Source organism: Acartia tonsa, chromosome 5, assembly GCF_053477335.1.
Source record: "Acartia tonsa isolate MP-2025a chromosome 5, ASM5347733v1, whole genome shotgun sequence".
Taxonomy (NCBI): domain Eukaryota; kingdom Metazoa; phylum Arthropoda; class Copepoda; order Calanoida; family Acartiidae; genus Acartia; species Acartia tonsa.
The window spans coordinates 46,240,415-46,256,678 of NC_137264.1; the positions used below are offsets into that span (position 1 = coordinate 46,240,415).

The following is a 16,264-nucleotide window of genomic DNA, read 5'->3' on the forward strand; positions in this document are numbered from 1 at the left end:
AGACATAGTTTTTTCGTATGGATGAGAACCGGTTCCTATCCACCGGATTCGAATGAATCCGTGAAAAAGTTTTATATTTTCATTTTAAATTACCCCACCAAAATAAATGGCTTCAACGTTTTTTGTTTAAGGTTTTGTTTGATCATCTGGCCAATACAACTGAATTCAAAGGTATTTCGCAATTTTTTCAATTTTAGAATAACTATTTATTGCATTATAGACAACTTTTCGCGGATAGTAAAAGTGAAAATTATTAGATTATAACCAGTTTTGTTAGCCCCGATTGTTATTTTAAAAAAATGATAATATTTCATGTTAATGTTTGTGGTAAATTGTCGGCAATACGATTCTATGCAGGATTTTTCAGTATGACTAAGAACCAATTTTAATCCAGCGGATATTAATCGGTTTCGAAGCTATACTGGACAATATTTTCACCTATTTGTAATTTTTCAGTTCTTCAAAAGATTTATTTTTTGCTTTACTGTAAAGTAGAACCAGATCGCCCTAGCGGTTAGCGAGATCTTAATCTACACTCTGGCAGACAAACAACCTCATACTTTTACATTAGGATGGTATACTTTATTTTTACGCTGGTAATCGTTCTTGTTTTTATTTTAGATAGCAGATTAATGAAAAGCTGGAACATGTCTTCATTCTATACTACGGAACAGGTGAAATAAAAAAGTGTTAATGGATACACTATCAGTTGGATCTTACATTTAGTAGCTGGCTAAAATCAACCTACCCCCATCCTCCCTCTTTACCCCATCCTCTTCCCTCTTTCTAGATTTACGAACTTTTACGAAAGTAGGACCTTTGTGAAGCTACATATGCTACAAGGAGAACCATTTCGGTTCAGCGGTTTTCGAGATCCTTTGGTACAGATAGACAAACAGATCCTGATACTTCTAAGATAAAAATTTTCTTTAGGCTCTGCAGATGTTATTCAACCAATCTCCGCAAGAATCAATTTTAAATTCTCAAGCTTATCAGATTGATCAAAACAATAATAATCAAGGAATTTAGTTATTTATGGATACTCCGCGCCCTTAGCCTCTAGAGGGTCGGGTTAGGTTTGGAAAATAGACTAAAACCACTCCAATACGTTAATAAAGCTTCACCGATTATTACCACTAATTTGGACCAGTATTATCTTAAATCTTTATCTTCAGACAAAATAAAACTCACTACAGAGTGTGTAACAAAGGATTTTGTTAACCACTGAACCGATGGTTCTGATTTACAATGTTGCTTCTCATAGGACTTGGGAAGGTTTATAACTATTTTAAACACCTTAAATGCCTCTAGAGGCCTGTAGTGGGCGTAGGTGCTAGTGATGATGATAGTAGCGAAGATAATTGTTATGTTAGTAATGCTTTTAATGGTTTTAAATAACCTTCCCTCCTAATTAAGTCAAAATGGAAAAGCATGAACTGGGTGAATTGCGCATTTTTTTTTTACACATTTTACATATATCTTAAAATTAGAATAACTAATTTGAATTAGAGAGATATATAATGTTTGTACAATATACATTATACAAAGAGGTTTATAAAAATTTTGAGAATCAAATTTTGGAGAATTAAAGAAAGGTGGGTGTGGTCGACTCCCCCCCCCCCAAAAAAAAAAGCTCCTCATAGAGGCCTCTAGGGTCGTAGTCGCAAGTTATGATAATTGTAGTTAAGGGAATTGTCATGTTATGAATTTATTTTAAAAAAAACCTATCCTCCTATTTAAGTTAGCGCTCTAAATTTTAAAAAATGCCATTCTATAAGCATAAACTGGATGAATTCAGCAGTTTATTTTCATCTTTTACAGTAAAATTTTAGTTTAATTAACTATTTGAGTTAGAGAGATATATAATGTTTGTACAATATGCTCAGCGAGGTTTAGAAAAACTTAGAGAATCAAAAGATGTTTTAATCCAGGTAATTTATGTTTGAACATTGAACAAGGATGAACACTTTAGTGATAGCAAACCTCTTCAATTCACACGTTGGTAAAATTAGTGTTGAAAATCTATCTACCCTTTAGTATTACTCTGAGGTGTGAGGAGAGTGTCAACATCCCTTAACTTAGGCAGGCATGCCTTCCCCATTTTTTACATCACATAATGGTTTTACACCCGCCTGATGAATAACTGTGCACGCCACCACAGATTTATGTCTTATGATTATACCTTTTTGTTATATGAATCTTCAAGTTTGAAATTAATTGGGGTTTTCCAACTTGCATAACTTAATGGGAAGATCTATCTGTTTCCTCAAAAGGAGGTTTTCATTCTTTCCCACTAAAATATCTAAGCAGCTTAATTCAGGGGTAGCTATTCTAACAATCAATTCCACAAAAAATCACGGAACCTTTAAAAGTAAGGTGTGAATATATTTTTTTATGTAATTGAAGAAGGGTGGGTAAGAAGGAGAGGAAAGGGGGAGGGGGATTGTAGGTAAATTTTCCGTTAGAATTGTTTGTCAGAATCACATTCCCTTTTCCCTGAAGTAGCTTGATATCGGAAAGTCAGTGAGGCTAAATGATAATATTAAGGACTCTTAAAATCCTCCATTTTAGAAGCTGGAAAAGTGCAGAAATCAACAAATATATGAAGAAGGTGAAAAGTAACTTTTTATGGACAAAAACATACTATTAAAGAATTAAACAAAAAATCGAGGGTGGTTCAATAAACAGGAGGGGTGCTATTTTATTGTCAGAATCAACATACTCAAATAATACACCTCCCTTAAGTTTAAGGAGTATATGTGACTTTTTTAGCTTGACTCCCCTATTACCTGTTTTAGGGGGGTGTAAAAATTAATTTTGTCAGAGGGTGGATAAAACTCCTCTCTGCGTGCATCTGTTTATATTTTTACAATTGGAAGATTATTTCACTTAATTTTAATGTCAATGGTCTATCTACAAATCTAAATTATTTCGAAGGGCTGGAAAGTGTCCTTTGTAACGTCATAAAAATATGTCTAAAAAGGAGGGATGAGAGAAGAAGTGGGATAGGAAACACCTAAATAAGAGCTAGATAATAGACGTATTTTCATGACGTCACACATGACACTTTCCAGCGCTTTAATTATTTCTAGATGATTACATTTTGATGACGCCTGAACGAGTAATGATGGTAGGAATTTTTTTTTATAAAGTCAAGCTACTCTATAATCCTTATACTAAAGTAACATGATGTTTGTCTGTGTGTTTGTCTATGTGTTTGTATGTTTGTACCGGTGGATCTCGCTAACCGGTGAACCGATCCGGTTCTCCTTAACAGGGTAGCTTCTCATATGTCCTGGGAAGGTTTATAACTATTTTATATTATGTATTTTAGGTGAGGGTACGACCACCCTCCCAAGAGAAATCGCCCCTAGAAAGAAATTCCCCCCCCCAATAAAAAATTTCTTATTTTTTTAAAACTGAAATAAAAAATGGGGTTTGGGATTCAACTCCCCCCTCCTCGAGTGCCCCTAGTGGCCTCTAGGGGGCAAATCCGCTAGTGTAGCAAGACAATGGCCGATAAATTAATGTAAAAAAATATATCTTCTGTATATTACAATTAGTGGCTAAAACTTTTGGAAACTTATCTTAATGAACCAACCAATACAAATTTGATAATAGTCCTCCAAGTTGTTAAGCCAACAAATAAGAAAACTGCATAATAAAACTTTTGGGACTAGTATAATAAACAGCCCAATGACCCCTCCCTTCCTGCCTAGTAATCTTAATCCTAATAAGATTGAATAATCAAATTTCACTGTAGAACAAAAATTTCAACTTTACTTGGAAAAATGATTCCCATGACAACAAGTTTCAAAATTATAAAGCATCTATATTATCAAATCCTAAAAAAGAAAGTGTACCCTTTTACAGTATTCTGTATTTATACAATTTTACAACTTACATATCAATATTCTGCTAATTAGAATATGACACTTTTAAAGAGTCATTGTTCGTTTACGTCTTGATTGTATAGCTTCACTACGGTCAGACTGCCTTTTTGCAGGTTTTTGGCTATTTATATATTTTTTACATTTTCCCCCATTATGTTTATGGTCCGATTTTCAAATTTTTTTCAGTTATAGATATCAAAATTAAATTTCCCGTCGCTTGAAGAAAACAACTATAAAGGTCAGACTGCCTTTTTGCAGGTTTTTGGCTATTTTATATTTTTTACATTTCCCCCCATATCTTTGGTGTTTTTAGTCCGATTTTCAAAAATTTTTCAGTTAAAGATATCAAGATAAAATTTCCCGTCGCTTGAAGAAAACATCAATGACGGTCAGTCCCATCCACGAATTTTTGTGCTTCGCTACTTTTAAATGTTGTCATCCTTGTTTATTGATAAATTGTTGAACTATTATTGACATTGAAAATAAAACTGGATATTTCTATCAGAAACAAATTTTTAAAAAAGATTTTCATTATAGAGGTTTACGGAAGAAATAGGTTTAGATTAATTTTGATTAATTACAAGGATGACAAATTCCATAAAACTAAAGCTATGATATACGACGGTAGAAAAAGAGTGTCAAAACTTAATAAGCAGAATTTTAATTCAAAGGTATAAACAAAATTGTACATAAAGTTGTTGCAAAATTGCCCAAATACTGTAAGGGGACATATTTATATTTTTAGAACTTTAAAATATTGTACTTTGTTGTCCTAGAAATCAATGTTTCAAATCTCAGATGAATTGTTTTAAATGTTCCAAATTAGACTGTTTTATATGGATTAACAGTTGCTACGCATTCCATATCGTTTAAAACTGTTACTGTTAAAAAAATCTAAAGTAGGAGATGGATAGGACTATTCTAACAGCCTAAACAAACGATAAGAGCTTTCGTTAGGTACAGACGGACATACAATTAGATCTACCCTAATTATAGAAAAGCTTAGCATTTAAAACGGTTTAAAAGGTAAATTGATTTTTAGTTTTCTAGATTATAGGTCTAATTTTTTACATCTATCGACAAAGTGTACGCAAAATGTGCAAGTAAAAGCCTAGTTCTAAGATTATTTATTAACCAAACATAACAGCATAAAGTCTGCTAAGCAAAGCCAAATATTAGATTGGTACACTTCTGTAAAAAAAGACTACAGGCCTCTACTGGAAACATCAAACGCTTTGCTGAAATTCAACTGCATTTTATTAGAAAAAATTGCCATACACAAGGGATAATTTTGTTTTCAATCATTATATAAAAGTAACAGGATGTCTTGCTGTTTTCTACAATCTCGCTTATCATTTATCTGATATGGATTCCTAAAAATTTAGGTATGTCCTGAAATAGAATCCTGTATATAAGCATACAAGTTTATCCTTGCTGAAATGATAACTATTGAAATAAGAATGTAATCCTCATAATAAAGTAACAGGATCTCTGTGTGTGTGTGTCTGTTTGTGTGTACCAAAGGATCTCGCTAACCGTTGAACCGTTATGATTCTCTTTTACAATGTAGCTTCTCATAGGTCCTACGAAGGTGTATAATCATTTTGGGTGAGGGAAACACCACCTTTCTAGAAGAAATCTCTTCTAGAAAAAAGGACCAACTTTAGAAATGAAATTTAAAGTGGAGGAGTTAATACCCCCCCCCCCCCACTCAAAAAAGATTATCAAATTTGTTTACTTTTTCTTATTAACTAAAATAAAAAAAATGTGTGGTCTTATTCATCCCCCCATCAACTTAGGTGCCCCTAGAGGCATTTTTGGAGCGTCATTGTCCTTACTTCCCTGAGAGAAAGACCAATATTTCAAGAAAAAATGCTTTTGAACCCTTTCAGGAAATGCAACCTTCCTCCTCCTTCCTAAATTAATAATTGAATATCGATATTTTCAAGTAAATTGATGAATAATTCTTCTACAATCTATTTTTTGCCTATTTAAAAAAAAAAAGATTCTTTTATATAGTTAGGGTGGTCGGTCAGTACATCCAAACAACAATAAAGAACTCTCTGTCAAGTTAGAAACAAAGATTTAATAGACAAAGTGTTTTATGTTATATTTCCAATGGACCTAAGTTAGGATCTACTGCAGTTCACGGTAAAATATTGCTGGTAAGCAAGAATTTTAAAGGCGGCTAGCTGCTAAACGGCTGAACGTACAGATCATACCCGCACACCATTTTAAGCGGCATAAGAAGGCCTACAAATAATCTGGAATAGCCAAGATCCAATGATGCACAGGGAAAGCTTCACTAAAGAAAAAACGTGTAAAATAGGTCTTTTTCGCGCATTTCTCTGCACTGCGAGATAATTATGCATTATTGATTTATGGCTATTCCAAAATATTTGTAGGCCTTCTTATGCCGTTTATAACAGTGTGCGGGCATGATCTGTACGTTCATCCGTTTGGCAGCTAGCAGCCTTAAAAATTAATAGATTTTTTGGAAATATTGCTTACCAGCAATATTTTACCGTGAACTGCAGTAGATCCAAAGATTTAATAGACAAAGTGTTTTATGTTATATTTCTAATGGACCTAAGTTATGCATTACATACATATGTGCCCTATAGTGACGGATATAATGTTTACGTAAATACCAGGCAAACAAACTTAGTTTTGCTTTTCAAAGGTAAATGGAGAAAGTCACGCAAAAATCAGACAAGTGACGTCATAAAAATAAAGGAGATGAGAGGAGAAGTGGGAAAGAAAACCCCTAAAAAAGAGATGGATAATCACTCATTTTTATGACGTAACATTACTGATTTCTGGGTGACTTTATTCATTTATAATACAAAGTATAACGATGTTTGTCTGTCTGTTTGTTTTTAGCGAAGGATCTCGCTAACCGTTAAACTGATCGGGTTCTCCTTAACAGGGTAGCTTCTCATAGGTCCCGGGAAGGTTTATAACTATTTTGGGGGAGGGTACCAAGAGAAATCACAATAAAATCGAAAAAATTGAAATATTTCCGCCGCATAGTGTCGCTAGGGTAGTCGCGCTGCGTAGAGACATGAATTTAACAGCTGGTAACATAGACAAATTATTTCTCAAATTAGATATTTAAAATAAAATAAAAAAAACATTTAAATGCCACTAGAGGCCTCTAGGGACGAATAATAATATAGACAATAGACATATGGTGTATAGTATCATGAACGACAAACAGACGTTCGACGTTAATTATATACTAGATCCTCACTGTTACAGAGAATCTACTTACATCAAGTTACCCTAATTCCGTCTCTTATAGACGGACAAACATTTATAATTTTTGTAAAGCTTTGCTATACACTTCATATATTTTTATTAAGGAAAATGTAACAATGGAAGAAGATATAGAGAAAGAAGGTATTTTCAGTTTGATTTTATTATACTTTAAAGTTTAGTGTACTTATCTACTAAGAAAAATCATGTATCATATCGTAATTTAGATAACTTTCTATAAATAATAAAACAAAAATCATAAGATCAATTCCAGTTTTTTAGCTCCCATGGGCCGAAGGCAGAAAGTTCCGCGGAAAAATGTCTATAATACGATGAGAGAAATAACTATTATAATTTTTGTTTATCGACAATGCCATGCGGGGGGGGGGGCGTAACCCTACAAGGCCTAAGCCTGTAGTGTTCTTACCCTAAAGGACCTAAGCCTGCAGTGGGCTAACCCTGTGGGGCTAAATAAAGGGGAATCTTAGCTTTATAAAACACGCATTGTGGGTTAGAAATTGTAAATGTAAAATTTATTTAAAAGTTAAATTTCATTCCATATGATGATAATTCATAGATTTAAGAAAAGTTTGTTTATATTTTTAGTTTAAAAACCAAAAATATGCAAATTAGCCGAGTTTTTCTTGTAATTAAATCTAAAATATTCAAGTTGTTGTTAAGTTGCATATTTTAAATGTGATTATCATTTTGATATTTAAATTTGTCTAAGTAGCACATTTACACTTTAATGTGCTTCGTCCGTCTGACAGATCAAGCCATGGCATTTTTTTTAAAGGTTTATGTATAATCATCTCATGAATAGTATTTTATTACAGACAATTTTCCATGAATATTAAAATAGAATTTAATCCCAGCTTTGTTTTCGGCCCTAACAAAACTGGTTTTAGTCTTAATATTTTTCATTTTCCTATCTGCATAAAGATGTGTATGATGTGATGGATAACTCTTCTTCTATTTTTCAGCCACTACCACTATTCCAACAACAGAATCAACAACCACAACAACAACCACCACAGCCTCCGAAAAACCTAACCCAACAACTTTAATGCAAGTATCATCCGCGACCTTGGCTCAATACGTAGCGCACTCTCTCGTCGTCTGGGAGGTAATAGGTTCGAATATTGGCCCGACACCGCTTAATAACTAAGGACGTTTATAATGGTTCCTACTTCTGCTATGCCATAAAAGTCAAAGAAGGGGGAATGTCTTGGCCCAAAAACAGACGCAACTCATTATCATGCATAGACTTCTCAGACAAAGGTCGTGCAATCAAAGGGTTTTGGTTGTCTCTTGGATTTTAATTAACCTAATATCCTTGGGTGTTAAAGTATCACATGCCATCACAAGCGTATGATGCTCTGGATTCTCTAGATGATCACTTGAAATCGAAGGAGAATGTACCATCAAACATCTCTGAAAAGCATGGAACAATTTGGTGTACCCCTCCTTACCTGGATTGCCTAAAAGTGTAACTCTGGGCCAAATCTTGTGCCCAAACGTGCTTCAGACAACCAGCCCTTTGATTGCATGACCTTTATATTAAAGTCACACATTATTAGTTGGGCTTGTTCTTGACTATGGCATATCTCGTAATCTTACCTGACATAAAAATGTGCTTTTCATCAGATTCTCTTATTCATGTAATTAAAAAAGAAGCTTTTCAATAATTTGGTTCGATCCATCCGTAGTTAACGGATAGCTATTATCATTAATTCAGGCATGTTAGTACTGTCCTATTAATTAGAAACTTTGCATGATTGTTGCCAGAAAGTCCGTACGTTCATAAAAAATATGCTGATGATTTTAAAACTTCTTTGACAACAATTTTTGTATGATTCTTGTCTGAGTCTCGGAACAATGATTCCTAGGACAACAAGGTACAGTATTCTAAGCGAAGCATCTTTATAAACATTCTTTAAAAAATGTATATCCTTAAACATTATCCTATATTTTGCAACAACTTAATAATTTTGTTTATACTTATAATTAATATTCTGCTTATTAAGTTTGGACACTCTACAAGAGTTAATAATGTTCGTTTGTCCTATCATTAGAATTTAGTGTTTCGCCTTTATGGATGTTGTCATCCTTGTTATATCTAATGTTTGCATCTATCTGTTTAAGGCCATCTATAAATATAGAGAAGATCAAGGGGCTGTTGAACAAAACTGAAGTTATCAATCCAACTGAGATTAAACCTATAACAGGTCCTATTTTATCACAAGGAGGACGGGGATATTGAACCGTTTATTACGCTAGTCCCCAAAGTTGTATGATAACGTTTTCTTATTCGTTTGCTCAACAACTAGGAAAACTTTTATTAAATTTGATTGGCCAATTAATTAAGTTGAGTATCCAAATGTTTCAACCACTAATTATTACCTACAGAATGTTGTGTATCATCTAGGGTTGGCAATCCGTATCCGAATCCGCCCAATTTTTGGTCAATTTTGGAATCGAATCCGTTTTTTGATAGCGGATTCTTAATTGGTAGGCTAAAATTAGCGTCTTAAGTTCAACGGCCGCTTTTTGAAGGCAAAGATTATCATCATTACATACAAAATCTTGTTCGATTATCGAAAGTGAATTATAGAGAACACCAAGAACATTAATTTTTAGTACATATGTAGCACTTAATTTTAAAAAAAAAACCTTTTAAAAGTTTGCTAGAATCCGGAATCCGCCATTTTTTGACGAATTCTTGTGAATCCGGTCCAAAAATTTGACGGATTGCCATCCCTAGATCATCATTGGGATTTTACATCAATTCATCAACCACTCTTAAAAATTTTGTTTAACAAAGATGAATACATTTGTAAACGCAAAGTTCAACAAATTAGATGGTGAGACAAACGAACATTAACAAATATAAACGGACCACGTATTAAAGACTTATAGGGGGTGAATAGACATACTGACTTTCTGGTAATAATCATAGAGTTGCTACGATTTCTTAATTGTACCTAACTATTACACGAATCCTCATAACGACTAGAAAGTTAGGATTCTTCCTATCAAGCAACTTATATCATGCTTTCCCCTGTCCATGCTCCTCATTCATATGAGTGCGCCATTAATTAGGGTGGCTTAATATGGAACACCTGCCAAAACTCTAGGCCAGGGTGATGTAATAATTGAGTAGCTTCCACAAAAATTGCGGGTCAGCTTATAACGTATCATAGAACACACCCAGCTGTGCGTGAAGCTTACCAATCTATGATTGGCCAAAGGATTCTCACCTCCAATCTTCGTGTGCATCTGAATCCTAACTTCAGAGAATCATGGCTACAAACAAACAACACGACTTGAGTTTGAAATTGATTAGACATCACTAACTGGCCTTAATTAATTTTGAAAGCTATCCATTAAGGACGTACTGACATACCCTAACTGTATAAAACTTTTCCAGTATGGCTTCCATACAGATTGATATCCGCTAGATTAGAACCAATCCAAATTTGTTATTATTTTTCATCTTAATATTCGTGGACAATTGTTTAGTTAGACCCAAGTCAGATGAAATTAGACTGAAAATGGACGAAATTAGAGAAAAGCTGGAAAAGGGTAAGTTGACAAATTCTAATATCCTTATATAAAAGAAACAGAATGTCTGTAGTCTAAGATCTCGCTAACCACTATGCTGATACGGTTCTCCTTTACAGTGAGCTTCTTAAAGGTCCAATGAATAATTTTAACTATATTTAGGAAGGATACCTACACCCTTTGAAGAGAAATAGCCCCTAAAAATATTCATACTCACACTTTAGTTTTTTCCTTTTACGTCTTAAGTATAACTTGAAGCACAATTGAGGGAAGTTGATAAGATTTAATTTTTAAAAAAAACCTTTATGAAAAGGCATTCATTTCGTATTCTCTTGTTTATTTTCAGCAAAGGAATCTTAGATGATTTGGACATTGTGAAAGTTAATTTGTATATTAATTTTTTCGAAAACAATAAACCTTTTTACATTTAAATTCAGTATTTTTATTCGAACCGCCAAAACTGATTTAACAAGGACGATAACATTCTGTGGTTTTACAGCTTAATCATGATCAGATGTAATATTTAATTACTATAAAAAATCAAGTAATCTCAGGGCCGTGCACAGGATATTTACCCCCCCCCCCCCCCAAGTTTGCCGGGGGTTGGATACAACCCCCGCCCCCCTCTTTGAAAGCCTCTAGATGCAACACATAATAATTTTTAAAAAAATAATGAATATTTTTTAATAAAATTTATTTGTATATTAAAATCACAGGCAGACTTATTATACCAATTTTATACAATTATTTACATCAAGAAAAAAACAACATAAAAAGCTAACTGTCCAAAAAATTACTAAATAATTTACAATAATGTATCGTAATTATGTTAAATGATTAAAAATCAAGTATAAAATGACAAAAAGGGGGTTAATTTTTATATAAGGGTGGCAGGCAAAATACGTCATCTGACACAAATTTTACAAAAAAATCATTTTAAATAATTTAAATTCAAATCTTAAATAACTAATCTACGTTAATTCAATCTATTAGTTAATTGCGTAGTAAATTTTGCGTTGGATGGTGTTTTTGCCCACCCCCTATCAATAAAATTATATATACATTTTGAGACTTTTATTAATAATTTTAAATAAAATCAAAATAATTTGAGTCTTTTGACATTATATTATAATAAAATCTTTTTTTTGTGCGTTGGATATTTCAAATAAAAAATATTTTGAAACATTTAATATGTAAAATTATTGGCAATAAGTGATGATTTTGTGATCATATTTGAGTATATTTTAAATATCTTTTTTATAATATATTAATAAATTATAATTGTCATAGATAAAAATATAGGTAATTTGTAACGTATAATGATTTAAAAGCTATGTTTAGAAGTGGTTATTTGATTTTATTTTAATTTGCGGCTTAATTTAAAAATTAAAATTCTATCTTTTTATCTATGATTTTAGCAGGCCTCGGCATCCGCGCTTCAGCAGCTAGTAAGCCTCCAAAAAATCAACCTTTTACAATTTAAAAATTAAGCTTGAAGTCTAAACCTGAACCTATTTTTAAAGCATCCAAAACGGGTTTTAATTTGAGGCTATGTCGCGGCTGACGCGCGGATGCCCTGGATTTAAATAATAATCAGAATCATTTTTCATATTTCTCCTTCCTCACACCTTGCTGAACTTTAGGCCTAAAAATAAAATAAAAATGTTAATAGTAGACATAACAAGGATGACAACATCCATAAGAAGCGAAGCTCAAAAGAATCCTGACTGACAAACCGAATTACTTACCAGATTTTATGTTGTATATATAATTTGCACAGCCGTTCATCTTGAATAGCAGCTTTAAAAATCACATTTTCCCGTCTTGTTACGGACTGACGGACAGACAAAGTGAATTATAGAGTAGCCTCGCTACTTCAAATAAATGATCATAGAAAATCTAAATCCTCAATTCCTTACTTGAACCAATGGGAACACAGTTTAGAAATAAACCGACCTTATTATTGGTAAAAAAGTGTACACATTTGGTACAAAAAGTACAAAACAATCTTTGTCTACTAGAATTTATTTAGACGCGTTATTGTGTCTAATTGTTTATCTTAAATCTATAAAAAATTCGCAAAAAAAATGAAAACCTAATATAAATTTTTTGGAATATATATTTTTACCTAAATGACCTCCAAAGTTGCTTCGGAGGTTGAGTTCATAACTACTAAAATTATATACAACTATTATAGTAGCTACGCTCCAAAGAAAAGTTCTAAGAAGAGTATTTAATGATAATGAGTTATACTACTTACTAGCGGCTTCGCCCCTAGCCTCTAGGAGCTTTGCCCCAAGAGGTTTGATCTATCTAATTTTTCATATGTTAGATTTAAAAGAAAAAGAAAAACAAATATTTTATTTTTCATTTATTGGGGGGTTGGGGGTGTCCCACCCCCCAAGAAAATTGTTATAAACCTTCCTGGGACCTACCCTGCAAGGGAGAACCTGATCGGTTCAGCAGTTAACGACATCATTCGGTACAAACAGACAAACAATCATCGTTCTACTTTGTATTATAGTTGGTAGCAAGATTTTAACAAATTATTTTGTTTTAGTTAGTAATTAAGATTATCAAAGAAAATTAACTTTTATATATCGTGTTAAAAAAATAAGTTTCATTGCAATAAATTGTAGTAAGCAAGCTGATATAAAACTCATATTTCTGTAGTAATATAATAAATTTTGAAAACTACACGATAGAAAATAATTAAATTCTTTTAAAAAGATTGAAAATAACAATAACTCTATATTAGGGTTGGTCCGGATACTTTTTTGGCCGGATACCGGATATTCGGTATCCGGATATTTTTAATATCCGGTATCCGGCCGGATATCTGGCCAACGCTCGATATCCGGCAAATATTCGGATATCCGGCAGTAAAAATCAGCCGGATATCCGGTATCCGGATAGTTTCAATATCCGGTAACCGCCCGGATATCGAAAATGGCCGGATATCCGGCCCAACCCTAATCTATATTAAATAACTCTTATTAGAACTTGTCCTTTGAAAGAAAGTAAATAAGAGAATAGTCAAACGCTATTTTGTAGTTAAACTGTCATAAATTATGATTTTAAAATAGTTATTTATCGCATCGTATTATAGACAGTATTCCGCGGATATTAATAAAGTAAAGCGAGGCCAGCAAAATATGTAAAATCTAAGGATTTGTTTTTTCATTATTTGTGAAAAATTGTCAATAATACGGTGCGATACGCGATATTTCAGTATGGCTTAGAACCGGTTCTAACCCAAAGGATATTCATCGGTTTAAAGCTCCATAATAATAAAATAAGGAAAGGACAATTAAAGAAAAATTAATCTTCTCTCTATAAATGTAAAAAAATGTTGTCTTTGATGTCCTTGAACAAATTGGGGAAAGATTAATTTTTCCTATGACTGGCCTCTCCCTTCCTGATTTGAAGATACTAACCTTCATCATTTGAGTAACAGTTTTGACAGTGGAGTCTGTTGTTACGTACACGCACATCTGTACCTTGTTCTCCGTTACCAAGTTGTACACTACAATAGTTAGGTTAGGTAAGGTTAGGACACTAGATGTCTGTCTGTCTGTCTGTCTGTCTGTCTGTCTGTCTGTCTGTCTGTCTGTCTGTCTGTCTGTCTGTCTGTCTGTCTGTCTGTCTGTCTGTCTGTCTGTCTGTCTGTCTGTCTGTCTGTCTGTCTGTCTGTCTGTCTGTCTGTCTGTCTGTCTGTCTGTCTGTCTGTCTGTCTGTCTGTCTGTCTGTCTGTCTGTCTGTCTGTCTGTCTGTCTGTCTGTCTGTCTGTCTGTCTATCTATCTATCTATCTATCTATCTATCTATCTATCTATCTATCTATCTATCTATCTATCTATCTATCTATCTATCTATCTATCTATCTATCTGTCTATCTGTCTATCTGTCTATCTATCTGTCTGTCTATCTGTCTATCTATCTGTCTATCTATCTGTCTATCTATCTATCTATCTATCTGTCTATCTGTCTATCTGTCTATCTGTCTATCTGTCTATCTGTCTATCTGTCTATCTGTCTATCTGTCTATCTGTCTATCTGTCTATCTGTCTATCTGTCTATCTGTCTATCTGTCTATCTGTCTATCTGTCTATCTGTCTATCTGTCTATCTATCTATCTATCTATCTATCTATCTATCTATCTATCTATCTGTCTATCTGTCTATCTGTCTGTCTGTCTGTCTGTCTGTCTGTCTGTCTGTCTGTCTGTCTGTCTGTCTGTCTGTCTGTCTGTCTGTCTGTCTGTCTGTCTGTCTGTCTGTCTGTCTGTCTGTCTGTCTGTCTGTCTGTCTGTCTGTCTGTCTGTCTGTCTGTCTGTCTGTCTGTCTGTCTGTCTGTCTGTCTGTCTGTCTGTCTGTCTGTCTGTCTGTCTGTCTGTCTGTCTGTCTGTCTGTCTGTCTGTCTGTCTGTCTGTCTGTCTGTCTGTCTATCTATCTATCTATCTATCTATCTATCTATCTATCTATCTATCTATCTATCTATCTATCTATCTATCTATCTATCTATCTATCTATCTATCTATCTATCTATTCTATCTATTCTATCTATTCTATCTATTCTATCTATTCTATCTATTCTATCTATTCTATCTATTCTATCTATTCTATCTATTCTATCTATTCTATCTATTCTATCTATTCTATCTATTCTATCTATTCTATCTATTCTATCTATTCTATCTATTCTATCTATTCTATCTATTCTATCTATTCTATCTATTCTATCTATTCTATCTATCTATTCTATCTATTCTATCTATTCTATCTATTCTATCTATTCTATCTATTCTATCTATTCTATCTATTCTATCTATTCTATCTATTCTATCTATTCTATTTATATACCTGCAAACACAACAGTTAAAGCATCTGATATGATAAAATAATCTCAAAGTTTCAATAATCATAGCTGCCCCTCGACCTAAATAAATAAGAAAGTTGATCAAAATAAGAATAGTTATCTGTAAATTATTATCGGATCGTATTATAGACAGCTTTCCGTGGATATTTAAATTAAAAATTATTAGATTAAAATTGTTTTTTTAGCCACGGGGAGCCGATGGCCCTTGATGGTATTAACTTTATGATTTTTATTTCAATATTCTTGAAAACTTGTCTGTAATGTGATGGTATACATGATTTTTCAGCATGACTTAGGACCGGTTCTAACAACAACAAAAAATAAACATTCCATATTTTTTCATTACCTTCCAAATGCATGTTAAAAGCTTTCACTTGCAATTAAAATTATTAAAAGAAACTTGAAGTGTATGTAAAACTTTGACAAATGGAATAGAGAATAATATTCCTAGAAAAAAAACTATAATATGCTAGTCTATAAGATCTCGCTAACCGCTGAACCGATATGGTAATCCTTTATACTGCAGCTTCTCAAAGGTCCTGGAAAGTTTTTTTTTAAAAACTATTTTGGGGGAGAGTACCACAACCCTCCCGAGAAAAATTGCCAAACAAAAAAAATACCCCCATTTTTTTTACTTAAAATAAAATTGGGTGAGGGGGTTGGGTCGACTTCC

The 16,264-nt window shown here is 33.1% G+C and overlaps 3 protein-coding genes across 4 annotated transcripts in view; 1 reads left to right on the plus strand and 2 right to left on the minus strand.

Moving 5' to 3' along the window:
- LOC145320170 (uncharacterized) overlaps positions 1 to 11,147 on the plus strand; it is a 48,736-nt gene extending 37,589 nt beyond the window's left edge. Inside the window, exons 23-33 of the mRNA XM_080162611.1 lie at positions 132 to 171; positions 622 to 674; positions 934 to 1,019; positions 1,853 to 1,931; positions 2,572 to 2,611; positions 3,093 to 3,130; positions 7,259 to 7,295; positions 8,135 to 8,219; positions 9,297 to 9,379; positions 10,674 to 10,736; positions 11,062 to 11,147. Coding sequence (XP_080018737.1) covers positions 132 to 171; positions 622 to 674; positions 934 to 1,019; positions 1,853 to 1,931; positions 2,572 to 2,611; positions 3,093 to 3,130; positions 7,259 to 7,295; positions 8,135 to 8,219; positions 9,297 to 9,379; positions 10,674 to 10,736; positions 11,062 to 11,075 — 618 coding nt within the window. The 3' untranslated portion in view covers positions 11,076 to 11,147. The remainder of the gene's footprint in view (positions 1 to 131; positions 172 to 621; positions 675 to 933; positions 1,020 to 1,852; positions 1,932 to 2,571; positions 2,612 to 3,092; positions 3,131 to 7,258; positions 7,296 to 8,134; positions 8,220 to 9,296; positions 9,380 to 10,673; positions 10,737 to 11,061) is intronic.
- Positions 1 to 16,264, minus strand: part of LOC145319655 (uncharacterized) — a 265,819-nt gene that overhangs the window by 60,586 nt on the left and 188,969 nt on the right. The window lies entirely within an intron of this gene.
- LOC145319652 (uncharacterized) overlaps positions 11,398 to 16,264 on the minus strand; it is a 205,592-nt gene continuing 200,725 nt past the window's right edge. Inside the window, exons 27-29 of the mRNA XM_080161921.1 lie at positions 15,576 to 15,651; positions 14,153 to 14,241; positions 11,398 to 12,360 (exon numbers count right to left, since the gene is read on the minus strand). Of these exons, the coding sequence (XP_080018047.1) occupies positions 12,338 to 12,360; positions 14,153 to 14,241; positions 15,576 to 15,651 (188 nt within the window). The 3' untranslated portion in view covers positions 11,398 to 12,337. The remainder of the gene's footprint in view (positions 12,361 to 14,152; positions 14,242 to 15,575; positions 15,652 to 16,264) is intronic.